We start from the raw sequence: 27,675 nt of genomic DNA, 5'->3' as shown, positions 1-27,675 counted from the left end.
TTCTTAAAAAATTCTCTGGGATGCCGTCCCTCACACCAAATCCTTCTGTGGCAAATGGGAACCTACTGCCAGGCTCAGACATTTATGCCAGAAACCCTGGCAAAACAGTTTCTAAACCACATATCCACCTTCCAGCCTCAGTGGGGGCAGCAGCATCCCTCACCTAGCCAGAAGTCGGGGGCAAGTCTTATCCACAGGCAGCTGGGCAGGCAGGCGGCGGTGCGACCTTCCACCGAAATTCAAAGAGTTTTTGTAAAAATTATTTATTTATTTAACTTAACTCCCCCTCCCGGGGACAGAATCAGCCCCCCCGCCCCGTGCGGACGAGCCCTCGCTCCCAGAGCCCGCAGCGGCCGCTCCCGCAGCATCCCCGGGGATGCTCCGCGCCTTCACCTGCGGGGCGGGCGCCGGTCCCCGCCCGCCTCCGGCACCGGCCCCGCCTCGGGGCGGAGCTGCGGCCGCAGCCGGGGCCGGAGGCGGGCGGGGACCGGGTCTGCGCGGCGCCGCTGCCTCCCTCCGCTTCCCTCCGCTTCCCTCCGCCGGCTCCTGCTGCGGGAGCGAGGGGCCGGGCCCGCCGGGGGCTGCGGGTGAGTGCGGCACCGGCACCGGCACCGGCACCGGGCGGGGGGCGAGCAGCGGGCTCGGGGCCGGTCCGGCCCGGGGATGAGCAGGGGGCTCGGGGCTGGCCCGGCTCGGTCCGGGGTGAGCAGGGGGCTCGGGACTGGCCCGGCTGGGTCCGGGATGAGCAGGGGGCTCGGGGCTGGCCCGGCTCGGTCCGGTCCGGGGATGAGCAGGGGGCTCGGGACTGGCCCGGCTCGGTCCGGGATGAGCAGGGGGCTCGGGGCCGGTCCGGTCCGGGGATGAGCAGGGGGCTCGGGGCCGGTCCGGCTCGGTCCGGGGATGAGCAGGGGGCTGGCCCGGCTCGGTCCGGCCCGGGGATGAGCAGGGGGCTCGGGGCCGGTTCGGCCCGGGGATGCTGCGGTCCTGCCGCGGTTCTGCCGTGCCGCGGGCGGGTGCGGTCCCCGCCGCAGTCACCGCGGAGTTTGGGGAAGTCCAGCCCCGCAGCGGGGCTGCGGAGCGCTCCCCGGCCAGCCCTTCCCCAGGCACATGGGCGAGGAGGACGCGGTTCCCCCGCCCGGGCGGCGCTGGCTCCGCGCAGCTTTTGTCGCTCCGTTTGTTCCGTGCGGCACCGGAGCCGTGGGGATGGGGATGGGGATGGGGATGGGGATGGGGATGGGGATGGGAATGGGGATGGGGATGGGGATGTGCTGGGCTGCTCGTGGGTGCGTTTTGCTCAGGGCATGTAGAATCCCTCTCCCTCCTGGCACGAAAGGGGTGCAGAAGAAATTTACTCGAGGTAGCACAAATAAAAGTAGCCGTAATTCCTGAAATGGCATCGGGGTTGCAAGTGCCGGATTCTGTGCGAGGCTCTTGGGGACAGTCTCCTTCAGACACTGGCACACCAGGGGAACTTCAGTCGGAACTTCAGTCCCAGCTCCAGGGCCTGATGTGTCAGTGATGGCAGAGATGCTTTTGGATGACTGACAAGCCACCAAATTCTTGATTTATCTCTCTGCTTGCTTATCATGAAAGGATCTTTTCTTGCACGGTGAAAAAACACTCGAGGAGGAGGAAGATGCTTCAAGCTGCAGTAGAGTAATAGCAGGAAAAATGGAAATGAGAGGGTTCACAAACCTGGGGGAAAAAACCTCAAACCCATCTCTGAGCCCTCCTGTTCCCTGACAAACCCTGAGGGAACCTCGGGAGCAGCGGCTGCCTGGGCTGCCCTAGCTCTCACCTTGACCCAGCCTTCCTTGACCCTCTGTCCTGAGCCCTGCCATTACTGTTAAGTGGTTTTTTCACAGATGGAAGGGCCAAGTGCTGTTATGGCAGAAAGCAGAAGGGTTTTTTCTGGCTGGAACAAAACTTAGTCTGGGTTGTGTTTGTTGTGAAAGATGTAATATATTAAATCCTGAAAGTGAAGAATGCTTTTTCATTCATGTTTTCTTTCCTTCTTAATGCTATGGGTTGGATCAAAAACTGTGGATGATACTAAAATACTCTTATTATAGTTTTTTCATGGGTTTTGCTTCATGTCCTGATATTTCTCATGAAGTTGAAATTAAAAAAAAAACCAACTTATTTTCCCTCTGACTGGAAAACATAAGTGACTATTAATAAGAAAAATAAGGTTTAAAGTGTTGAACTTCAGATATGTGTGATGAATGTGATGAAATGCTGAGATACCACATCTTCTTTTTGCCATCAAGACCACGTGGCCAGGATGTGCATTTCTAACAATGTCTTCTTGTCGAGTGGTGTTGTTGCAGGAAAAATGACTCTGTGTAAATGTGCTGGTACCAATTGTACCAGCTCCAGCTTCTGCATCACTTCTGCAGTCACTGTTGGAACCTTATTTTCCCTTGGTTTAATAATTTATAAAATGCCTGTTGCCTCTAGGCACATTTCATCCAGCAAGAAGAAAAACATCAACCAGTGTTTGCTGGTTATGGAGCCTGAGGTTGACAAATAATGAAGCTTTTGTGGATGAGGGGATGTCTCATTTTTATCTTGTATAAACTCACAAAAATGCAGGATTTGTGCTGAATGTTTTGTTGGTTATTACATTATTATGAGTTCTTTCCCCCATCCTTTAAAGGTCTCTTGCCTGCCGGTGACAAAGTGATTTTTAACTGTGACCTTCCTTAGCCTGATTTTTGGTCTTCTTCTCCTTTTTCCTGTGTCTGATTCAAGTTTAGCAGCTCTGGAGTATTTAACAACTGTCAAGTAAGATGGCAGAATCAGATCCTACATGTTCACCAGCTGAGCTGCTTTGACTGAAAGAGATCAGCCTCTTTTTGGGCAATAAATTGCTCTCTCAAATCCTCTGCCAGATACTTATGAGCCACTATCATTAACTGCATTTTGAATCACTCATTGAGCTGGAGGGGGGAAATTGGCCTGCAGTTCATCTCATCTCCTTTGAAACTGCTAAATGATGATTCAGTGACCTCAGTGGGCAAATTATATCAGCAGCTAATTGGCCTAAGAAGGAAAACTTGCCTGATATCAAATAAACTGGCTGCTGCTGTTCATTATCCTGAAGAAGGTGCTCCAGGTGAAAGCTCCAGTTTCAAACAGTGGCAGGGTTTTGTTGTGGCACTGGCAGAGGGACACAGTGAGCTCCTTCTTTTGGCCATACCTGGGGGTGGTGTCCACCTCCAGCAGGTTTTGAAGATATTGTCCTTTGAAGGATAAAAATCTTAACACTTCAGTCTTGCCTCCCCCTGTGGATAGCCCTCTCCTCTTCCTCCTCAGAGGTTAAACTGCTCTCTGGGATGTGATGTTTTTGGGGGACTTGGCTCTGGGGGGATCCCAGCAGAGCTGAATTTGGGAAGGGGAAGCACAATGCAGGGGCCCTGCTCATCATTTTGTCATTCCCATCCTTGCTTTGGCAAAGCCCTTTCCAGGAGCCATGTGCCACTTGCCAAGGATGCCTGGCAGCTTTGTGGCCCGACCCTGGGCACAGGGGTCAGGGTTAGCCCCTCGTGGGCAGTGCTGGGTGTCCGGCTGGGGACAGCAGGAGCTCTGCCGGTGCTGTGCTTGGCCCCACCTCGCTGCTTGCTCACAGCAGTTCAGGGCCAGGGGCTCCTCTGCCAGGAGAGCTGGAATTGCAGGTGAGTGCCAGGGTGGAAGCATCCAGGTGTGGCCTGTGCAGCTTTCCTTGCTTAAGGAGCCGCAGGAGTGAGCTGGGATGTGTGAAAGGGGTCAGCTGGTGGCTTTCTGCAAGGCTGTTAGTCGACTTACACCACCTCCTAGGATGGTCTTGCCAGCTGGCTCATCCTTTAGGGAAGTTTCAAGAGGCTTATCACAATCTTACTAGAAATCTGTCGTCTTCTATTAATCTGCTTGTCTCTCCTTGTCTCCTTCCCGAGCGCTCCCCTGCACATTCATCTCCACAGCCCCGTTCTGCTGCTCGCCAGAGCCTTCTGTAGGACATGCACAGTTGTGGACTGGCACTTCTTACTGTCCAACGTGCTTTTTCTTTATCTAGAGAGAGACACACTGTATTTTGAAAGGCTTTCTTTGAAGGTGACTCTCCTAAGGAGGGTGGAGCACGGGGTGCTTGGCCAGCAGCAGGGGCAGGGAATGGCAGGTGGGAATCACCTGCACCTCACCCCTGGCACCGGGGGAGTTCCCGATTTGCTGGACTGGGCCTGAGCAAAGAGCAGCAGAAAAGCTGGCAGAGTTTGGGGGTGAGAGGAGTGAATCCATCACCCCAACTCCAGGGAAGCTGCTGACACAGGACCGAGTCACAGCTCGGCGCTGCTGGCTGGGACAAGTGACACCTGCAGGGTGATGTGGCTGTTCCTGACAGAGCTTTTCCTTGCAGCTCCATGTCAGACTGGGGTTAACAGCCACGCAGGCACTGAGCAAAAACAATGAATAGCTTGAGGAAGGCTAAGCCTTAATACCCAAACAAAGCAAAAAAAAAAAAGGTGTATCGTTTGACGGGGATTAAGTGAGCTGTGAGATCTCTGGCTCTAGAGGCCCAGCTAGGAAATCCACAGGCTTTGACAAAGGTGGCTTGGCTGTCCCTGCTTCCAGAGACAAGAGTGCATGTGCTGATGCAGGTGCTGGAGCCGCCCATCTGCCTCTCCCCTTGACTTTCACAGGGATGCTCTTTCTCCTGCACAACACATTGTTTGCTCTCCTTGAATGGTGCTAGCTGGCAGGGAAAGAGATCAGTCTGTTTTTTTCCAGAATAGTCAGCTGATTTCATCCCATGGGAAGAGGTTGAAAAGCATGAGACAGGTGGGTTGGCATTCCTGCTTTGTAGCCCTCCTTAATTCCAGCAGGAGAAGGATAAACGGGAGAAGTGTGCAGTTGCTGGGCACATTTCCTTGTTTGCATTTGAAAGAGCTTGATAGGCTGTGATTAACGGGGCTAAATGGAAGCTTGATAAATGGTAAATTCAAAGGAACCTCAAACAAAAATGGCTTTACGAGGAGGCCTTGGTGTAAAGGGCAGGCTGTGGGTAGAGTGGTGCTGTTTGGTTGTGGGGGACAGGGAGCAGAGGGCCGGTCCCCTGGCCTGTGTGTCCCTGCACCTGCTGAGGGACAGCCCTGGGGCTCTGCAGACACTCCTGCAGGCCGTGGTTCCTTTCTGGTTTAAGTTAATGATGTTAAAGATGATGTTCCCAAACTGAGACTACCACACCTCCATCCCGGAGCCCCCCATGTCCCCACAGCCAGGCTCCAATTTAGGATGCTCTAAAAGCAGCAGGCCAGCTACCATGGCCTTGCAGATGAGAACCACTGGCCTAATCTATTTTTACAGTGAATTAAACTAGAAAAAGGTACTGCCACTCTAGAATAAGAAGCCACCTGGGGAGTTAACCCAGAATAGTTGTTCTGCTTTGAATTTGCGCCCTATCTCCCTTCAAAATAACTTTCCTTCCATATATGAAGGCCCTGTAAATACAAAATACAGGGCATGGCTTAAGCAGGATCCCCAACAGAGCCAGGAAAACAGCTTTTCCCTGAGGTCTTCTTTGCATCCACACACACTCCTTAACTCAGGCATCCTCTGTCAGGAATGTGCCCTGCAGAGAGCTGAGCTCCTTTCCCACCCCCAGCTCTGTGCTTTGTTCCAGAGCCCTGACTGCCCTGACTGCCAGCTCCCACAGCCACCTCTGCTGTCCCCCTGTCCCCATCCAGCTCCTGGGCAGGTCACACACAGTGAAATGGGCATCCTGAGTGCTCAGTGCATGCCAGGACTGTGCAAAGAGCTTTTCTCAGCTGGCTGGGGCCTCACCACCTTTCTCAGTGAGTGAGCACCAGCTAAGAGGCAGCATCAGGTGGTTTTTTGGAGCTGGGGCTGATAACTTGGGCTGGGCAGGGGTGGCAGCTGTAAATTATTTGCTGTGGCCAAAGGCTCTGCTCTGGTGTTGTGTCCATCAGGAGGAGCAGTGGGGATGTTGGCATGACAGTTTGAGTTGTGCTCCTCTGGATTTGTCAAGCTCAAGTTAAATGTATGTAATTTTAACATCCCCTGATTCTTTGGGGGCTGACTCATGCTTTCTTGGCCTGAATGATTCATAGCTCTTGAACTCCATTGCTAAATTCATTATGCAACAATTACAGGGTTGGAAATGCCACCCTAAGTGCACACAAACAAGCTGGCAGCAATTTTCCCCCCTCCTTTTCTCTCACCCTGAGTTGCCAAGAGACCTTCCTTGTGAGTTTGCTCTTGTCCCTGCTTTCTAGGTGAGGGTCTGCTTTGTCTTGATGCTCTGCCTCGAGCTGGCAGGGACAGGAGTTGCAGGTTGGGTATTTCTGGAAGAGAGGAGAGAGGACAGCCTTGGAGGGAAGGATGCAGATGCACAGCTTCACTCATCAGGACCAGTTGCCTTAATTTTGTCCCAACTGCTCCATGTGATGTTATGGCATAGCCACGGCATCCTTGATGATCCATATGGGAGAACCTCTTGGGTGGCTCCATGTGGTGATGTTGGAGTTTGGCAGCGCTTCCTGGGCACAGATTGAGCCTGATGACTGGCACAGCAGCTCAAAGGTCAAAAACCCATCCAAGGAAGGCAGGAGAGCCCTGTGCTGCCTGGGAGGTGTCCAGTAAGAGCTTCATTTTCTCTCCTTGGTGGGGCTAAGCTGAGATTTAGGGATTTGTGTAGGACCTGGCTTTTTATTAGTGAGATCTTGAGCAAGAGTTCACCTGGTATGTGAAGTGCAGTGGGTTTTGTACTGGGTGGGCTTTGTTTGCCACCCAAAGCAGTGGGTGGGAGCAGTCAGGGGGCTCCAGTGGGATGCAGAAGGGCTGTCCCCACCATCTTCTGGATCGGATCAGATTTTGGGCTTTAAGGTGCCCCTTGAATTTGACTTCTGCACTGGTTTTTCTGCCATCCAAATAACACTTCTCAGAATGCACATTCAGGTGAGGTACCTGCTGAATGGCAGGCTTGGCACCTCTGCCCAGGAAGCCCTCCAGAAAGTCTTCCCTAAGAGCAGCCATTCTTCCCAGCTGAGTTCTGGCCCTTAAATCTTGATTTCTTTTTGGGGAGAACCTCTCCTGGACGTGTCTGACGGTTTGCACTTAGGGACAGCCAAGAAGAATGGCTGAACATTGGGCTCATGAGTGGCTGAGCTTTTCCTTGGTCCTCCTTGACCTGTGGCAGCAGAGCCCTTGTGCTGGTAATCCCAGAAATGGCAGAAGCAAAGTAAGAACTGGACTGGTGAGGAGGAAAGCTGTACCAGCAATTCTGGTTCCATGCTCGTAAGCCAAGTTAATCTAAAGTATCCAAAATCCTATTTTCAAACGAGTAAGTGGTAAATATTTGATTAAACTGGATGTCAGAGCAATTGTATTGTCAGAGCAGCAAGTCAAGCCAACAACCACCCCGACTGTGGCCAAGAGGAGATGCAGGAAACACAGAAAGTAGGGCATGTGTGGTGACGTGGGGGTTGATAGCTGCGCCTAAAAATAAGGTCCTTCAGAAACAGAAAATCTGCCTCGCAAGCATGGCAGTGGCAAGCTGCTCCCAGAGTCTGATTTCAGACTGAAACTGGCGATGTTGGCACCGCAGAGAGCTGTGCTAAGGTTTTGTTAGCATTCTGCTAGCAAAACATTTCGTTTCAATCTCATGGCTTGCATCTGAGATAAGGCGAGTTCCTCTGGAGCGGGGTGGGCAGAGGTGGAAGTGAGAGGCGGTGCTGCTTTTCCCGTGCAGCCTTTCTGCCCATCTGCATCTTAAGGAGCCTTTGTCCTCTTCAAGTGCTGTGGTTCCACTTTCTAGAAGATGCTCTTGTAATATTCCTGCAGGCTTCCAGGGTAAATGGCTGGGATTGCCCTGATCTGGGGGTGCAGAGCGTGGCTGTGAATGGGCTGGTCCTGGTACCCTCTAGCAGCTCCAGGGTGCTGCAGGAGGCCTGGCCCAGGCTGTGAGTGTTGGCTCAGCAGCCTCAGAGCCCCCTTCTTGCATGCTGGTGCTTAACCTTGACCTGCAAAATCTAGGGGGACAGGAGGATGAATTTTTTGGTGACGTGTGTGTGGTTGAGCAGGTCAGTAAGTCATCGTGGAGTTCACCAAGGTATAAGGGCGAAACCCTTGACAACAAATCCAGATGTTTGAGCTGTCTGGAACAAAGCATCCCACACTGTCACATGGATGATTAATTTTCCCCAAAGCCTCGCTCTTTACTCTCCCAGCAGAGCCTGTGGGCACCCCACTGGTCCCTGCCCAGCAGAGGCAGGAGGGTAACACCGTCCTGAGGAGCTCCCTGATGGATGCAGGATGGGTCAGGGGGCGTCTTTTTATGTTATTTTGTCAAGACCTTTTGGGGATTATTGGAATTGTTATAGATCCGCTCAATAATGTCCATAAGCCTTAGAGTTGAAAGCATTTTGTTAGCAGTAATTAAATGCAACCGCTATTTAAAATGGATGGATCAGATGGTTGGGAAGAGAATCCTCTCATAAATCTCCCACAAAATCAATATTCCTCCTGTCAGGTGTGCAGCAAACGCTTTTAAGTCCTGCCAATCTCTGGCTTTGTCACTGTGGTGCCATAAAGCTGACAGAATCACACCTTTGCAGAGAGATGAGCAAGGCAGGACTTTCTTTTGGTGGCCAAAAGCCCAGAAAATCACTGGAAGTTGAGGAATGTAGTCCCACTGGATGGGAACTCCCTGTGAGAAGGCGCAGCCCTGGGGGTGCACATCTGCATGGGGGCAGGTGGGGTGCCTGGTGTGGGTATTCCCAGGGAAAGGCACATCCCTGGAGCTGCAAGTGGAAAATCCAGGCACTTATCTAGCTTATTGCTGTGCCAGAATAGGGCTGTTCCCGAGATTATTATTATTTTTCTGTGGGCCAAAATATGTATAAATGGCTTTAAACAATGGAAGGATTTCTGTTTAAAAGAGTGGGGTGCGAATAGAGCTTTAATTTACATCTTGAGGGAAGGGTGTGGGCTCTTCCAGTGGTGTTTTTGAGATTCTGTTGGAAATTAGCTTGGGGTTTGCTTTATTTTTTCTTTTTAATTTATTTTTCCCATGTCTTATTTTTAAGCCTGTTTCGAGGGGAAAACTGTTGTTTTCCAAATTACAGATCTCTCAATGTGTAGCTGAGAATGTCAGGAAGAGGGATGCAGTTTTGGAAGCTTCCACACATCTGTCTGTGGCAGGGTTGATAAAAAATGGAAGCTCTAACCAGAAAAACAAATAAAAAAAAGAGGTAATATCACTGTCACAGATGGGTTGGGCTGCTTTCCCTGCAGGTGTCTGCATTGCAACCCCCACTCCCATATAATGTGCTGTGGAAAAAATAAATGGAGAGCCCAATCGGAGACTTATGCCCTCAATTAATTTTTGTTCCACATAATCGGAGCTGCTGCATGCCTTTCCTTCAATATTTAACTGCCTGGCTCAGAGGATGGGGCTGCTCTCGTGCGAGGGAAGTTGGGATTCGCTTCATATTTGCACAGAAATCCCATTCTGATCCTTCTTTCTCTGCCTGAGGGCAGGGATCCTGCTGCTCCTCTGATGTTGGAGATAAATTTTGTTAGCAGACACTTTTCTGCTAAGGGGAGCGGAGGGGAGTGGTGTGTGCTGGATTCTTGAAGGAATAAAATTTCCTTGTCTTCAAGCATCATCTTCCCTGGAGCCGCCTGTGCTGTCTGGGGCAGGCTCAGAGGGGAGCAGGGCAGAGCTCAGCCCTCAGCTCGGGGAAAACAGGAATCAGGACAATTAGTGAGTGCTGTCTGCAGCTTTACCTGCTGTCGAGCAGGGTTTCTCTACTGGGTTAAAGGAGAATTCCTTGTTCTGGTGTAGTTTGAAACTGAGCCCTGAACTTATTTTGTGATTTTTAACTCGACTTGAAATCGCTGTTGAGATTCTTTCAAGTTCAAGCTGGCATAAATGCCCCTCGCCCTTCTCCCTGTGGAACTGCATGGCCAAGAGCCCAGGGTGTCTGTTTTTACTGCTTCACTGATGGACCTGAAAGCTGAAGGGAGCCCAAGGTGTCCCCCTTGGGAAGCACAAAGGGGCTGGGCAGTTTTTACAGCTCCTACACCTCCATCAAGTTGTCCCCAGTGCCTGGTGTAGAGCTGCAGCTCCAGCTGGGGCTGGAACAGCCTGTGCTGCCCATGGATGTGGAGGAAGAACCAGAGAGTGGAGCTAGGCTGGGGAGGAAGATGATGGGGAATGAAAACAGAGAGGTGAAACCCCCAGCTGTCAGTGAGTGGGAAAAGCATCCACATGGAAGTTTAGATTTGAAGATTTCCATGGAAGGGCAGTCCAGTGCAGAAAGGTGGCAGCTCTGAAGTGCTGTGTTGGAGCAGGAACAGGAAGGTGCATTTGCTCTACAGAGCTTTCAGAGGAAGGTTTTTTTAAAACACCTCCAGGTCCTGCTGCCTTGTACTGGGAACGGGGCTCCAGGAGCAGCTTTGCACAGGAGCCACGTGGAGGGAGCGAGATCTGAGCTGGTTTAGCTTTAATGCTCTGGCTTGCTCCTAAATCCTGTGTGTGAACTGTGCCCAAAGCCCTTCCCTGCTGCGTCTGCTGAGCCCCCAGGCTGAGCTCTCCAGCCCTTTGTGGCTGGGGACCACCACCAGGTTTGTGTTTCTCCTCGCTGCACACTGATGTGGGGGAGGACTGCTTGGCACAAAGGGGGTTTTTTAATTTATTAAATTTTTTTTAAGGAAGCCCACGTTGAAATATTGATAGGAAAAAAGAATGTATATTGTGCTGTGTTGGGTGTTTACAGGAAATACATAGTGAAAATACTAAGGGGCTTTCCTCAAACAACTGCCAGTATTGTTAGGAGTGGAACAGTTGGGAGGAGAAAAGAAAGAGACACTTAAAATTTTCTATTACCAGTGTTGGCTCCAAAGAGATTTTTTTTGACTTTCTGCTTTACTTTTTTTCTTCTTGCTTGTATTTTATTCCTTCTGCTGGGAAGGAGCTCATTAAAGACAGAGAGATTATCTAGAATTAGAGATTAAGCAGCCAAACCAAAATGTTTTTTTATTCTCTGGAGAAGAATTTAGCTTGAAATTTTGACCTTTCCATCAATCTAGGAGAATAATTTACAGTGGTGCACCTTCACCACCTTTGCAACAGGCAGCAATGAAAGCTCCCTTGCTGCAGATGGTAAAACAGTATCTTCACTTTAAGAAGGTAATTGGGGCACAGATTAAGTTACTTACTTTGCATACAAGAAACCTGTGGGAAAGCCAAGAATCTCTCCTGAAACTCCCAATTTCTGATGAGATCTCTCACCCAGAATATTTCTGTACCTGCTCTTCCCCACCAGCACTCCAGGGCAGATGTAGGAGTTGTGTTCCCTATGGGATCTTGGCTGAGATATATATATATATATTTATATATATATTTATATATATTTATTTTTTAAGTGATGTTTCCTGTCACTTTCCCTGTCATTCCTTCAGGAGGAACCATTCTTCTGGAAGTGCTGAGCATCTGCTGCTTAAAGTGTAGCTGAAGTCCTGAGTGAGGAAAGGAGCTGTTTGCTTCTGAGATACCAGTGAAATTAAACCAGGCAGCAATAGTGTTCATAGTTTTCACTCCCCTGTGTGGTTAACCTGTGGGTGCTGTGGGGCTCACAGCACAACACAGAATCACACAGTGTGTGCAAGAAGAATCTGCCACCAGCAGCAATAGCCAGAGCTCTGAGTAGCACTGAGGGACAGGTAGGTTCCACCAGCACCTTGTGGCAGCAGCACAGGACTAGAAATAACAATGATAACAAAGTACAACAAATATATATATATAATTATAAAAAAATAACAAACAAAAAAACAAACAAAAAAATTATAAAAAAAAATAACAAAGTCTGTGCACAGAGACCCAGGCAAGGGAGATGGTACAACATGTCTGTCAGGGTGATGTTGGAGAAATAAAAATTGAGGCTTCAGAAAAAAAAGGAAACCCTTCAGGAGGCTGGAAATGCTGCTCTGTAGGAAATGGGACATGTGTCCTGTGGAGTTGCAGGTGAAAATGAGAGTTTTGGGGCTGTGATTCCATGGAGGAATAGCTCTTGTGATTTGAAGTCCCCTTTCCAGTTTGCCACGTGGTCACTGTTGGTATCCACCCCTCTGTGTGTCTTGGTTTAAAACCTGGTGGCCAGGTCCCCTGTGCAGGGCTGACAGCTGGGGCTCGGTGCAGTGGGTGCTGTGATTACTGATGGTGCTCTAATGAAATGTTTTCCCAAAAGGCAGGGAGTGACAGAGGCAGTTTGATAAAAAACAGCTTCAGGCTGTGGTGGTCTAAGCATGAAGGACCCTCTTGATGTGATGCACTCCCTACTAATTAGAGAAATAAACCACACAAGCTGCTCCTAGCCAGCACAGGGCTGCTCCCAGCAGCAGCAGCACAGGAGAGGGGTTTGTTTCTCTGGGGGTGCTGCAGATGAGAGCAGCTCCCCTGTCAGTGCTGGGGTGGGAGTGCCTTGGCAGGGCTGCTCTGCAGGGACATGGCTTAGGAAATGGCTTGGAGCCTGTTCCTGTGGGAAGGGTGGGAGGGTGACACTGCTGCCCTTCCCACCCAGCCTGGGAGGGAAAGAACCTCAGCTCCTTGTGTGGGGTCAGCCCCAGGGCTCATCCCCTGAGCCCCACACCTTGTCCTCCCTTGGGGCTGGTTGACCTCCTGTGCCTGCCTCTCCCTGCTGGTCCTGCCTGACCCTTGGGCTGTCACCTCCTTCTCTCAGTGGCTTTCTGGCTGGCTGTGGATGGTGTTTGGCTTTTGGGCTTAGGTGAGCTCTTGCCTCCTTGGGGACCAGCTGATGAAGAGGTGCTCTGCTGCTTCCTCCAGACCCTGGGAAGATCTTGGCCAACAGCAGGAGCACCCATGCAGGACAGGCATCTCTGGCTGGTCTGTGTCCCTAAGCAGGGACAGTGCTGAAGGTGATGTCCAGAGGAAAAGTCTGTGACTTCTTCATTGGTGCCTGTTGCCAGAGGATGGGTTCAGCAGAAGGGCTGCAGGGGGCTGGTCACCTTGCATTTCATGGGACAGGAACACACAGATGGGCCTTGGCCCTCACAGGGAGCAGAAGAGGTGAGTTTGGCAGCTCCTCACCTTGCCATGGTGCAGGAGTTGATGTTAATGAAATTAATAAATTGAGCACCACCTCCTCTGCTGGCTGCTTCTGCACTCAGATCCCTGCTGCAGCCTTTCGTGCTTGGTTTCCAGTTCCAGTGGAGAGATTAGCTTGGCGTGGGGAGGAGAGGCTATTTCTGTCTCCTCATGCCACTGCCTTGACGTTGTGCTGCAGACACTTCATCATCCAGGCCCACTTGTGCAGGTGTCTCACCACGAGCAATCCAGTGGCTGGGAAACGTCTCCTTAACTTCAGCAGTGGCTACTCCGAGCCTTCTTGTTTTCCCTTTGCTCAAAAGCTTTAAGATATCTCCAGTCTTTCACTTCAAGGTGTCCCATTCAAGGGTTGCTCTTCCATGGCTTGTGTTTGTTTGGGTTTTTTTTAAAGTGGAATAAAATAAAACTGAAATCAGTTGATGACACTTCAGTGAAGGACTTCTGTGAGTGTTTGTGTTCTGCATCAGTGTCATGCTGTGCTTTAACTGCTGCCTTAGGAAGATGTGAGAGGGGATTTTCAGCTTTCAGCTCCAGCTTCATCATCAGGTGGGGAGATGAGGAGAGTCTCCAGCCTCACTCAGCAGCACAGCTGCTTTCACAGATCCAGCTCCAGCCCCAGCAGTGTTATGGCAAACTGTCTGCAAGCTGAATGCTTTGTAGGCAGGTCGGGGGGCAGCTCTGAGTGTGTGCTGGTGGAGTGTCACAGGAGAGATGGGCAGGACACCTGCTTCTTCATGCACAATAGCCACTCTTCATTCTTCACAGCCCATGTTGATATGGTTTTCTAAAGGCATCATATTTAATTCTAACTGGTTAGTAACTTATTGCAGCTCAGTTCATTGGTTAGCAATTGCTAGTGTATGTGTCTGTCAAAAGCTTTCCTCTCTAGTGATGTTACATTCTTGTCTCTTGTATAGATGTTTCACATGGGTAGAAATCTTTCTTGACACAGGTGCAAGTTCCTTTCTCACAGGAACTTACCAGGCTGGCTGTTAGCTGTACTTTCCCAAAGCAGCAGGCCTGAGCCATGATCTTACAAGGGTAACAAGGCTCTTATTTTATAAGGCTTTACCTATATGCAGCAGTGGAGGAAAATGAGTACCTTTGGTTTTCCCCTTTGAGGGATGCAGCTGCCAGCCTTAAAGGGTAAATGGGAAGGAGTGTGTGAGAGATGCCTTCAGACTGGGCTGGTGGCACAAGCTGCAACCCCTGACTCAGAGAACTCTCCCTTCACGGAACTGCTGTCTCTTCTTGTATTGGCAGTGAGTAACCTTGCCCTGAAAACCCTTTTGGGTTTAGTCAGGTGAGACAAAATGTACAGGAAATGCAAATTTACAAAAAAACCCCACGCTGGTGTTGGCCAGCACTTGTGTGCTCTTTGCAGGAACCAATCTTTGACCAGGTGAGAGTGAACCTTTCCCTGCTGCAGTGCTGGGAGGAGGGGGATGGCACCAGTGCCTTCCTTTTGGCCCCTGGAATAGTCCCCATTGTCCCTGCAGGGCCAGGGGCTGTGTGTATGCGGCAGGATGTGCTCAGCTGGTGACACCAGATCTGCTGAGCTCATGGAAACTGCTCAGCTCTGTCCAACACGAGGAATGGTGCTTTTGTTCTGCCCCCTCTTCTTCTCCAAGTAAAACGGAAACCAAAACGCGATGCCTCGCAAGCCACAGACGCCCACACAGCCACTGCTGTGTCACTTTGCAGGTAAACATGTGCTGGGGCCTCAACCTGTGCTATAGTTAGCCTGACCTGTTTGTGCCAGAAGTCAATGTGCCATTTCTCTAGGTACAGGGGAGGAACCAGGTCACTGGAAAACAGGCAGCCACAGCGATGGGGCCAAAATCTTTCTGTGGCACTGGGGGCTGTGAGAGTGGTAGGGAATTATGTCTGGGAGAAGTTGAGCTGTGTCCATTTCAGGAAGAGCTCTCAGGATGACCTTTTAGCTCCTTTAGAGGTTCAGTTTGGATTGAGCACATGCTGGTGTTTGGTACTTCCAGAGATGTCTTGATACCTGTGGATCTCCCCTCTCCATTTCACTCCCTTTGCAGACCACCTGAATCTCCCATTTCTTCTGTTGTGAGAGCAGAGGAGCTGCTGGAGGACGAGGTGCATGCAGGAAAGCTGAAACATTGGCAAGCCCAGCCACACTTGTCCTCCACTTATAAATCAACATCGTGTTGCTCTTTCCAAGGTGCAGTCCTAAAGCCACAAGAAAAACTTCCAGCCTGTCTTGTGAAATGCTGAAATAAAAGTTTCCTGCTTTAGTAATCCTGCAGAATTAGGTCCTGGTTTCTACTCCAGGTGTGTTTTGGAAAATATTTGTTCATCTTTGAGCAAACAATGGCAGAAGTGGCCTGGAAAAGGAGCAAGGTGGGAGTGCCTGTGCGGTATTCCGAGAGGCATTTCCTGCCCTTATCTCCCCTCCTTCGAGGTATTGTAACTGGGGCTTCAGATCTGCAGGCTGTGCTGCAGCAGCAGAGACTGAGATTGCCAACAAAGATACTTCCCAGGAATGCTTGCCAGGGGCAGGAGCTCGGTTCAGGAGAGGTGCTGAAGAGCTTTCCAGCCGAGCGCCTGCGCTCGGGAAATGCGTCTGTCCCAAAAGAACAGCTTTTGGGGAAGTGCATTCATGCATTTTCTGCAGGGTTTCTGGAGGCTGTGCTGAGTCCCAGCTCATGGGGGCTGTGGGCAGGGGTCAGGGAGAGCTGTCAGTGGCTCTTGTGCTGTGGAGGAGCTGTGGCACCCTTCCCTTGCTTTCCAGCACCGTGCTAAAGCCACAAGGTGGTATTTTCCGTCTCAAGCAAGTGAATTGAATTTGAATTTTGAGTTAGTAGCTCCCTTATGAAAAACATTGCAAGGATTTGGGTTTGTTTCTGTGTGGTACTAAGGCATTTTTTTTGCACTCTTAAATTCTTATGGGATTAAACAGGGGTTTTTTTTCTTTCTGTTCAGGTCTGTTGTGAAGTCCTCAAAATAAGGTTTGCAGGTGCTGCTGAAGCTGTCCTTGGCCATTTGCTGGACAAAGCAGCTGCATAAAGGCCTGAACCTGCCTGTGTGCTCTGGCTGAGTTTGTTTGTTTTCAATTATCTGTTGGAGGAAATGAAGTGTCTCGCTCTCAGCCTGCCCAGATATTTATAGGTAAGGTCAAACCCCTGTGGAAGGTCTGCAGCAGTGTTTAGTAGGTGTGGATGTCTCAGCCTTGTGGGATTCCCTGGGATGTGCTGTGTGGTGTGGCCCTGCAGCCCCTCAGTCTCCTCGATGGGCTGCTTCACCCTCTGAGAGGGATGAGCCGTGGCTTTTCCTGGCTGGGCTGAGGTTTGGTATCCTCACCATGGCTCCCAACCAAGTCCAGCTGCCTCTCCTCTGCTGCTTTCCCCACAGATTCTCTGCATCCAGTGCTTACAAGGCTGTTGCTTCCTCTCTTTTGCAGCAGCACAGTTGAGCTTTGGCTGCCTTATTGAGGATTTTCTCAGGTGCTTTTGAATACTGGAGTTCTTCAGTCACCCTTTCCCATCAACACTTTCTTTTCCTCTTTGTCCCCTCCAAGCTGGCTGAAGCATACCAGCTCTCATCTCATCTCTGGTTATTTGCTGCTTACCTGGATTTTGCATGTTCAATGTGCTTTGCACAGGTCTGTTTGGAAAGGAATAATTCAATTTGCTTTGTGATGTTGGCTTTATTTCAAATGCACCTGTTGGACATGCCCTGAAATCTGGGGTGTGTTTCCTCCTCCCGTGCAGCAGGTGACTGGGCAGGTGCCCATGGGTCCCTGGTTGGTCACTCCGTGGGGTTGGTGACTCTGTGGGGTTGGTCACTCTGGTGTTGGTCACTGCGTGGTGTTGGTCACTCTGTGGGGTTGGTCACTCTGTGGGGTTGGTCACTGCGTGGGGTTGGTCACTCTGGTGTTGGTCACTCTGGGGTTGGTCACTCTGTGGGGTTGGTCACTCTGGGGTTGGTCACTGCGTGGGGTTGGTCACTGCGTGGGGTTGGTCACTCTGTGGGGTTGGTGACTCCATGGGGTTGGTCACTCCATGGGGTTGGTCACTCCATGGGGTTGGTCACTGCATGGGGTTGGTCATTCTGGTGTTGGTCACTCCGTGGCATTGGTCACTCTGTGCTAGCCCTGCTCAGAGGTTTCTGTTGTGGTCACACCGAGGGTCAGGAGCTGTGAACTGACTGCTCTCACTGCTGTGCTTGTGGACCACAAACAGCAAAACCAGAGTGATTTAGTGTGTGGTGAAGAGAAAGCCTGAAGGAAGAGAGAAATGAACACAACCCCCTTGTTTTTAAGAGCTGAGGTGGTTTAAGTGTTGTTTATACCTGGGAGCCAGGTCTATCCATCTGTGCTCAGCTGGGGCTGGATGGATGAGGCAGAGCAGCCCAGATGATGCTGCTGGTGGGTAGAATTCCTCTGGGAAAACCTTCCTGGCCTCGGGGCAGCAGAGAGGTATCCCCAAATATCTCAAACCTGTGGCTTCTGGGTTGTTTGTGCTGTAATGGCCTGGTCTGGTGTCTGTGACTGCCCTGGGCTCTGCAGCCTTGGTCCCTCTGACCTGTGCTTTGCTGCTCAGACTGAAACACCTCAGGAGGGTGGCTGCTGCTGTTCCTTGGAGCAGGACTGCAGGGTGGGGACACCTGGAAGGAGGGGTGCTGGAGAGGATCAGCCCAGGGAAGGGTGGGAGTCTCAGCACTCAAACTGCTCCCAAGTTGGCTGACAAATGGTATGGAGCACGTGGAAGATCTTTTCTTGTAAAGACTTTATTCTGCTGGTAGGAGAGGGTTAATGTGAGCTGTAGACATGAACGGGGTGCACAGTGGAACTTCTGCTTAATCAAGAGCTGTTTTCTGGGATGTTTGGAGTTTGGGAAGGGGGAAATCACCAAGGCTGGTAAGAACAATTAAAGCAATTAGAGCAATTAAAGCACAGTTAACTCAGCTGCCTTTGAGGTGTCTTTAGATGCTGCCTGTTGTGTTTTCCAGCAGGCTGAACTCCTGTGCTTGATGATACCTGATCTCTCCTGCTTTTCTCCCCATTTCAGGTTCCCACCACATTCTCAGGGGCTCTGCCATGGGCCCTCCCCAGCTCGGCCTCAGGATGCTGGTATAGCAGCAGCTGGCTGCCATCCAGAGGACCTGTGGTGGGACATCCCTTCCCACTGGGGCATCCTCCCCCTCCCCTCTCTCGGCAGAAGCCATGGATGCCCACGTGGATCTCCTGACCGAGCTGCAGCTGCTGGACAAGGTGCCCACGCTGGAGAGGCTGCGGGCAGCCCAGAAACGGAGGGCTCAGCAGCTGAAGAAATGGGCCCAGTATGAGAAGGAGATGCAGCACAAGAAGAGGAAGCATGAAAAGAAGAGAAATGCTGTGAACAGAAAGAAAGTGTCTTTTGAAGCCAGCGTTGCTCTGCTGGAGGCTTCTCTGAGGAATGACGTGGAGGAAGGTACGGCACTGGTGCCTGGCGGGGTTTGTCTGGCTGCCTGTGAGCTCCATGTGGTGTGAAGCCCTCTGTGGTGGGCAGAGGCATCCATGGACTGTCCCTGGTGTGGTGCTGGGCTGTAAAGCATTGCCGTGTCTGATCCAGCTCTGAGGTCCTGAAAGCCCCGTGTGACACCAGCGTTACCTTGGTTGGCATCAGGAGTGGGTGCATGAGTGCCAGGAGAGGGCAGGAGCTGTGACTGAGTTTTGGGTGAAGGAAGGCAGTTTCCATCTCCTTCTCACACTTCCTACTTACAGGAGGTGTGAAACGCTTCCTTGCCTTCTGGGTGTGCCTCTCAGTGGTTTTATAGAAGTCTGTCACCAGGATTTACATGTCAGTGTAAATCTCTTCAGCTTCCCTGCTTGAGGGCATGGATTTAGAGCTACGTGAATGTATGAATTTTTTTCCCAAAGTACTGGAGAGCACAGCTTTGCTTAGTGCTTCCTGAAGAACAGAACTGCAAATCGTTCCAAAATTGGTTTAATTGCACCATTTGAAAGTGCATGAAAGTGCTTTGCTTCTGCTACAAAATCTGGAGGGAGGAGGAAAAAATATGTCTAAAAGTCAATAACCATTAGCCTCAGCACAGCACGGGGGAAAACCTGTGAGCTCTGGGGAACCAGAGAGTGTTTCTCTGCAGAGGACTAAAAATATCTCCTTCAGGAGAGCTGGAGCAGCCTTTGGGGTTGGTGCTCTGCAAGGCAGCGAAATTGGTGTGATCTTCCTGATCCCTTGGCATGGCAGAGGAGGGTGCTTAGGAAACCTGGCCAGTGGAGCATCTCTGCTAGAGAGCATTGCTCCAGTTTCCAGCACTCTCTACAAGAGGCAGGAATGGGGGTGGAAGGCAAAGACCTCATCTTGTCTCATGAAGAATCTCCCCAAAGTCATGTCCCCATTTCTGAGCAAGCCTTTTCTGCACTGTAACTTGTCCTTGTGTGTTTGTTCCTGTTTGGAAACAGAGCCTGGGCAGGGCTGACCCTGCCTGGGCACTGCCACTGCATTTGCCAAGCCCTGCCATGGTTCCTTGTGCATTTGTGACCTCCCTGGGACAGCAGAACTGTGATAATGCCCTGGAACTGCAGACTTTTATTTGTTCCTTCCTTGCTTTAGAGGTTTCTTTCCAGCTCTGTGCTTCAGTGGCCCTGTGTTTCTCGCTCAGATCTGCTGTGGCCTTCTAGGAGGGCTCCAGCAGTGACACCAGCTGTGAAGCTGTGACTGCTGGCATTGCCTGAGCAGACAGGTTTGTGGCTTGTATCACCTCTGCCTGTGCTGGCAGATATTGGCAGGCTGTGATTTGGGTTTCATCCCCAGCTGTTCAGCTGCCAGTGACAGGTCACAGTGCTGGGACAGGTGATGAGAGTTTCATCATCTTTGTTTTGTGTGGGGCTGGTGCTCTGCTCAGCACTGTGGCTGATGGATCTGCAAGAGGCCCAACCTTGTAGTTTTGCTTTCAGCTCTTTCTGGTTTGAGATCTGGGGGTTTGGAAGGAGGAAAGCTGCTCACTGTCTGTCCTACAGATGCTTTCTCATTTTGTGAGGGATGCAGGAATGGTGCAGGTGTTTGTGATCAGGGCCCTGGTGAAGGATGGCTGTGCTCCCTGAGGGTGGCAGGGCTGGTTTGTGTTCAGGGTGTGACACCGGTGTTCTGGTGCCAGGGGCCTGTGGACAGTGGTCTTGCACCACATGTGGACATGGATACTTCACTGCTGAAGCTGCAGAGTTGAGATTTCAGCTTCCAGCTTCACTCTTTTCCTCCTGTGAGGGAAAATCCATCATTGCAGGTCTCTTTTGGCACCATAATCCTGTTGACCTCTTTCCATGGGCAAGCCCAGGCTGTGGGCTTGAACCAGCAGCTGCTCTTTCCAATGTGATGCTGGTGATAAAAGCCAAATGTTACTTCCCTGCTGACCGAAAATCAACCTCCCCTACCCTCTGGAGAGGACAGGGGACAGTATTCCCAGGGCACAGGTTCTTTCCAAATAGCTGGATTTTTCAGATGCCTCAAGTTTTTACAGAGAATTTTTTTTTGTGCTCAATTAAGTCCTAAAAGTAGTGTGTGGGCAGGTTCTGTACCTGCTCTGCCCCCTCTGTGATGTGGGACCAGTATGAAGGGAGGAGGGGACAGAATCAAACCCAGGTGCCAAACTGGCAAAATTCCCTATCACAGAAGTGCGGGAACTCGTGGGCTTTCGGAGCTCCCAGGTGATTATTTTGATATATGAATCATCTTTTGTTTCCACGTGGGATGTGGAGGGGGAGGTGAAGTATAAATGATTAAGAAGTTGATAAGTCAGTGTGAGGAGGGCTGGAGCTGGGGGCGCAGCTGGCACGTGTCACCTCCGAGCTGCCTCTGGGCGGCTGTGCCATTTCCATCCCTTGTGACTTCTCTGTTTATTTTTATCATTCTCACCCCTGAGGTGGGAGAGGGGATGGAGGTAGATGCTGGGCAATGAAATCAGGGAGGAGAAGGTGGAGTTGGGTATTGAGCTGGCTCTTTTCAGATGATGTCTGAGGCTTGGTGTGTATGACCACCTCCTGAGGTGGAGTTGAGTGCTGCAGGGTGGAGCTGGTGGTGCAGGACCCAGCGCTGCCCTTCAGGGGTCCTGGACATGCTGCTTTCACTGCCTCTTGCCCAGCTGTAATTGAGAGAGCTGTGTGCCAGGTGACCTGTGAAAGGCAAGAGGAAACGGCCCCAGGGTGTACCCCAGGGTAGGTTTGGATTGGTTTTTGGGAAAAATTTCTTCACCCAAAGGGTTGTCCAGCCCTGGCAGAGGCTGCCCAGTGCAGTGGTTCAGTGCCATCCCTGGAGGGATTCAAAAGATGCCTCGATGTGACACCTAGGGACATGGTTTAGTGGTGGCCTTGACACTGCTGGGAGAATGGCTGGACTCGATGGTCCTGGCAGGCTTTTCCAACCAAAATTGTTCTGTTTCCGTGGTCTCAGTGTGGTGGCCAAGCAGGACTGAGGGCAGGGGCTCATCAGCCCCAGCGTGGGCAGGAGCTGTGAAGGGGTGATGGCTCCTGTCTGCCTGTCCCTCACATCTTCTGCAACAGATCTGTCAAACCATGCCAGGTTTCACAAACAAGCTGCTATTAAAAGCTCCTGTGGATCTCTGCTGACAGAAGCGGGGTAGGGAGCACACTGCAGACACGCTGGTGGCAGATGTGAGCAGACAGTCACGCTGGGGACAGTGGGGTGACGGGCAGGGACCCAGACTGAGGGCAGCAGGGCCCCTGGGATGCAGGATGCTGCCTGGACCTTCAGTTTGGCAAGCTGGGATAGCTGCTGACAGCTCATGGTGAGCGCTCCCAGCTGCCAGGCTGGACCTGGTCCGTGCTCCTCTGGGGAATGCTGGGGAGGGGCAGCACACACCATCACCACTGGGAGTGGAAATGTGCTCAAATCTCACCCAGCTCTGGGCTCTATCCCAGCTGGTTTCAAAGGGATGGTGCAGAAGGATGGACCCCCAGCCCACACAGAGCTTACAGGGAATGTGGTGCTGGATGCAGCCTCTGGGCTGCTCTGATGGCTGCAAAGGAGTTGCTTTATAATGCAATAAAGGAATGCTTTATGAGCTACTCTACTGATTGCAGAGGATTTGAGAAGATAAGAGGTTGCTGAGGGCTGTGGCCCTTGAGGCTGTTCTGTGAGGTGATGGACTGAAACCATGGAGAGGAGGCTGCTCCTGCCATTCCCAGAGCAGCACCTCATCCCCAAAAGCAGCCAGGGCTGTCATGTCCAGGTCTTTCTACATCACTGAGCTTTTCTAAAAGTAGCCCCAGAGCATGGGGAGACGAGCTGGTGTTCTGTAAACTGAAAAAAACCAGATCCCAGAGGTGGGTAAAGTGGCTGCTTGTACAGACGTGTGGCATTTGCTGTCTGGAGCTCCCTTCTCACACCTGGGCTGTTTGCAGTGGGAGCTCCTGCTTGAGTGACACAAACTGCAGGTGCTGGCATTGGCTTCAGGGTGAGCTGGGCTCCTTCAAGGAGCCAGCAGAGAAGTAGAGACCCCAAGGATTGATTCACCTTCCAGCAGTGCCAGAGGTGCCCTGGTTTCTCCTGCTGTCAGATGAGAGCTGCCTGCCACAGGCACCCCTGGTGATGGCATCGCTGCAGCTCCCACCTCCTGGCCCTTCACCCTGCAAGCAAAACTTTATCAGAGCCAGTGTTGCACAGAGCAGCTCTTCTGCAGGAGTTTAACTGTGCAGATCCTTGTGGCTGGTGAGCCTGAAAGTGAAGGAAAACTCAGGTTTGGTGACCTTGGGCTTGGCATTTGGCCAAACAGCTCCTGGTGACAGAGCAGAGGGCAAAAGCTTGGAGCTCACTGTGAGGGGAAGATTTCCCTGGGGAGAAAGCAACTTATTCCTCAAACACACCCCTCAAATCTCCTGTTCCTGTGCTGTGATGCCCAGAATGGCTCATGTACCCTTCCAGGAGCATCTCCAAGCAGCTCTAGCCATGCTCCCTTTGCACCTCTCTGGAATAAACCCAACCTTGTCATTGGCAAAGGCACTTTTAAAAGAGGCCCTAATTAGTGTCTATAAATTGCTTCCTTTAACCTTTCCAAGCTGATGTGATCTGTTCCCTTGTTACTTCAAACCCTTTTTGAGGTGCCTTAATTTTCCACCCACATTATTAATCTCCTGAAGCTTTTTTTCATGGGGGTTCCATGTCCAGGTCTGTGAGTGCATTTATCTGTCTGGGAAGGTTTTTACCCTGGCTTTTGTGCCTTTTGAAGGGCTCTGAAAAGAAAAGATCTCTTATCACCATCAGTCTGAGTGTATATCTGGGTATTGGGAATGGTTTGAGACAGAAATTAGAAGTTTCTTTTCACTCACAAAAGCATTTCTTGAGTTTTAAGCTCACCGGGTGTGGAAATGAGAAATTCCTAAATGTCCTCTTTAGGAAGCTGTGTGTGAGAGCCCTTGGCAATGATGAATTCTGTTAATTTTGTTAATGGGGGTTGTGTCTTCCAAAAGCAGATTCACGTATTTGGCCACATTTTAATTTGGCTTTTTCATGCAATTTGGATGCGATGCCAGCACGGGGTGATTTGCATATGGCAGCTAACGAGAGGCATCTGGGACCATGAGCAATATTGAATCAGCAACTTTCTCTGCTGTCATAACAAGTAAATATTTTTAAATTTTTTTTTCCTCTACTCTCAAAATTCAACTAAGTGAGGAATTTATATCCATAAGAGTTTCAAGTACCAGCTTTCCTTTTTGAAATTAACACTGAAAGTCCACCTAAGGTTTTCCTGGGATGAAGCCTTCTCCCTCCCCAAATCTGGAGTCAACTTCAACAATTCATTTAACAATTTTTCTTTAAACAAAAAAGTTGGATCAGAGATACTTTTAGTTCTCAAAATTTGGTAATTTCCACATAATTTCATTTTCTGGCTTCTACATGTGTGCTGCCTCCCACCATTTCTGACACCACTTAAAATATTTCTGGTGTATTTTATAACAGGATTACAGAGTAATGAATAAACGTTGGATTCAAACTGCTTGTCCTGCCAGTAAGAATGGTCTGTTTGGATTTAAGGTGTTTTTAATCAATCAGGGATTGGGTTTTTAATTAAACCAGGGATTTTAATCAGTCAATCAGGGATTGGCCAATCACTGTTGTCAGGATTTTGTTTCTTACAAGAGGCAGCTTAAATCACTAAATCATCTTCCAACATTTGGCTGCAGTGTGTTTTGGAGGAGAAACTCGGTGTCTCCTTGGTTCCACGTGCACCTTAATACAAACTGGACATTTCCTTGGTTTACTGGTGTTGTTAATGGTGTTAATGTGTGTGAGGAGTGTTCCTGCCTGTAGAGGAGATGTGGGCAGTGGGGAGGAGAGGCTGGAGCTGCTCAGGCTGTGCCTGCAAGGTGCAGTAGGTGGGATATGTCAGGTCACCATCTGCTCTCAAACGCTGCCCGGCCAAATCACGGCAGGGAGGGCTCAGGATGCAGCAGCAGCCTTCGCCAGGAACGTCAGACTTTTGTGAGCCCAAGGCAGATTATCAATGGCACCTTGATTCAGCCAGGAGCCTGGAGATGTCCCTGCCTACAGGTGCTCAATCAGTGGCATTTAACCTTTCCCTTCCCTGTCCTGGCTGCTCTGCTCCTGGTGACGCGGAGCCAGCCCTGCACGCCCGCTTGTTTCCTGCTGTCTACAGAGCTGCCAAATGTCAAAGCCAGGATTTCCAAGTCTGGTACTACTTGCTGATATGTCAGTGGCTCTTTCTAGCCTGTAACTTCCCAGCTTGTGTTTTCTCCTGAGGGCCCCACTGCCTGCCATGTGCACGAGGGGACCAAGGCATGGCTGTGGGGGGGATGGAGCACCGGGAGCAGCAGGGCTCCTGCTCAGTGGGATAAAGGCTGCAAGGGCTGGTGCTACAGCCCAGCCACATCCTTGCCCTAGGAATTGGGACATGGGGGTTTTTTTTCTTGCAGTTTCTTGCCTGCCTGGCTGCCTTCCAGGTGAGTGTTGTTTCCTGCGCTCCGATTCTCCGTGTGCTTTGTCCCGCTCCAGTAGCGAGGAATCGGAGACCGTAAACAGCAGCTCCATCAGGGACCTCTGGTGCCTTCTGTGTAACAAGCAGCACAACCCAGAGTGAAATTTCGTCTGCTTTCTCTCCTCTGCTGTGAGCTCTGAGAGCCAAGGCTCTGTCCTGCTGTGGGGCTGTGTTGTGGGGTCTAATCCAGCTCTACCAGGGGATGTACGACAGGAGCTGATTGCTCCCAAGAGCTCGCTGGCTTTTTGCAGCATCGTTCTGTTTTCACGTAAAACAACCCCCAACCAAAGCCACAGGTCTGCAGCCATGTGTCTGATTGTTCTCTGCAAATGAATGTTGGTGGGGAAATGAATACTTTTGGGGGTGAAACCTGATATTGCCGCTTTACCCCTGGTACAGGTGAAAATGCATTTCCTGCCAGGAAGAACTCGCCTGTAAGCTGTGGTTGCAGGCTCTGCTTGCTGCACCTTTCTCCTGGTCAAGGAGAACTTGAAAAGTGGATTAAATCTATTTTTTTTCCAGATTTAAATTCCTGCCTTTCTGGAGTGAGGCCAGCTCAGCTCAGCTGGTGTAGATTTCTCCCTCCTAGAATCATGGAAAATAGAGGTTGAGAGGGCCTCAGGAGGTCATGTAATCCACCTCCTGCCCCAAGGCAGGATCAACTGTATCTAAAATGCTTGCTAATGAGGGTGGAGTTAGGTATCTTAGTGTATTTATAGGCATCTCCACAGCACCAGAGCACATCTACCTGTGCAAGTAGCCCTGCTTCTCATTCAGTTGAGCATATTTTTCCTGCCTGCTTATATTTATCCTTTTTTCTTGTTTTGCATCTCATCCTTACACTTATTGACTGGGAGTTTTCCTACTTCCGTGAAGAATGCTCTAATTCTTTCTTTAATAGCAGTTGCTATGGCAGCTGGTTCAGGCAGTGCCTTATAGCCTAGTGCAGAGCTGCTTCTACAGACACTTCCACTGTTTGTTTTTTTCCTCTGGAGCTTGGCCAGATCTTTGGGAAATGTTATCATTCATGACAAATGTCTTGAGAAAAAATAAAATTAAAAAAAAAATAAAAAAATCAGATGCTGGTATATAAAAACATCCCCTAAGCCTTGCCCACCCTCTAACCCAGCACTAAGGGATGCTAAATAGGCCAGGAAACCAACTGTTTAATTCTGGCTGCTGGTGCATTTGTAATCAAGAGCCAAGATGCAATCAAGCACCTTGCACTCCCTTTTAATTCGGGGAACAAGAGCCCATGTGCAGCTCCAAGCAGGAGGATCCAGTTTCCACTGAGGTCCCTGCAATTTGCAATGTTTGTTGCTGGATTTGGCCTCTGGATTCCCTGGATAGTGTGGGGTAGGCTGGCAGCAAATGCCACTCATGTAGGAAATGGGATTTAGTTTCTCTGGGGTGTTTCTCCAGCTCTGAATATGTTTTTATAACAGTTTGCAGCATTTCTCAGTTTGGGCAAGGTTTTCAAGCTAGGCCTTAATTCACATTTCCCTGGTGGTCTTGTCTGCTGTGCTGGGCTTTGCTTTCAAAGTGGCAAAACAGTCCCTGCCTTGAATGTATGAGCATCAAGCTCTGAAATGTACTGGGAAACCTCTAAAGTCTCATTTATCTTTGTCTGCCTTTACCTGGGCTGACAAGAGAAATCCCATTAGTTAAATAATAATAGTAATAATTATAAATAATAATTCCACAATAAAACTCTAAGCAACTCGCCTACCAAACAAAACACCATTCATGTTTTTTTTTTGTCCTAAGAGCTACTGCAATAGAGTTCACCTCTAAAAAAGGGAGACTAGAGCAGGAATTAACCTCTAAGTCACTGTCACGCCCTTCTCCTTGCTTGCACCAGCCCTGTTTTAGCCTGGTTGGCAGCTGATGGTGTCCATGGCAGAGGCAGCTGCACACAGCTTCTGCTTTGTCCCCTGTTACACCTGCACCTGTCTGGACACATCCACGTTTTGAGTGGCTGGGGAAGATTGTGGCACCTTCAGAGTATTTCCATTTGGTGCAGCAAGGGTCAGAGGTGAGGTGCTGACACTTCCATGGTTCTGGTTGCAATGAGAAGGACTGAGACACGATGGCTTGGTGTATTCATGGTCTTTTAAATTATCTGATCTGAAGGATTCTCTGTGTCAAACCCATCCTTATCAATAACAGCAAATTTTTACCCTGTTCAGTAATGTTGAATGAAAAGCACAAAGTCCTTGCCCAGGAATGGAGCAGCTCTGCTGCACTGAGGTTTCATTGCTGCAGGTGTTTGTGGCTTGCCCAATGACTTGGGACAGGGAATTTGTCTGTAAATCCATCCCAGCTCTCAGCCTCTTGGGGCTGGAAAGGAGCAGCGACCCTGCAGTCAAGAGCAGCAATTTCACTCCTGTTGGGGGACGTGGAGAGAACTTCTGTCTGCCAGCACTGGGTTCAGATCCTACATGCTGTCTGAGGAGACAGGTGAGATCTGACCTGGGCTGCTGTGATTAACCCTCTGGAGAGCCCCACAGGGACCTGGACCTCACACAGGAGCCTGGGGCTGGGCAGCACAGAGAGCTCCCACCGAG

General features: G+C 50.4%; 1 protein-coding gene across 5 annotated transcripts in view; it reads left to right on the top strand.

Moving 5' to 3' along the window:
* The first annotated feature begins 443 nt into the window (after window positions 1–443).
* PPP1R16B (protein phosphatase 1 regulatory subunit 16B) overlaps window positions 444–27,675 on the top strand; it is a 58,620-nt gene continuing 31,388 nt past the window's right edge. The window contains exons 1-3 of one of the 5 annotated variants that reach the window (XM_086853310.1): window positions 445–587; window positions 16,076–16,261; window positions 18,163–18,564. In XM_086853310.1, the coding sequence (XP_086709436.1) occupies window positions 18,318–18,564 (247 nt within the window). In that variant the 5' untranslated portion in view covers window positions 445–587; window positions 16,076–16,261; window positions 18,163–18,317. Of the gene's footprint in view, window positions 588–16,075; window positions 16,262–18,078; window positions 18,565–27,675 lie in introns of those variants that run through there. The other 4 variants (XM_086853311.1, XM_086853309.1, XM_086853312.1 and 1 more) reach the window with 4 other exon arrangements.

This window comes from Cyanistes caeruleus, chromosome 16 (genome assembly GCF_971803275.1).
Source record: "Cyanistes caeruleus chromosome 16, bCyaCae1.hap1.1, whole genome shotgun sequence".
Classification (NCBI taxonomy): Eukaryota; Metazoa; Chordata; class Aves; order Passeriformes; family Paridae; genus Cyanistes; species Cyanistes caeruleus.
This window is presented reverse-complemented; position numbering and strand designations above follow the sequence as displayed.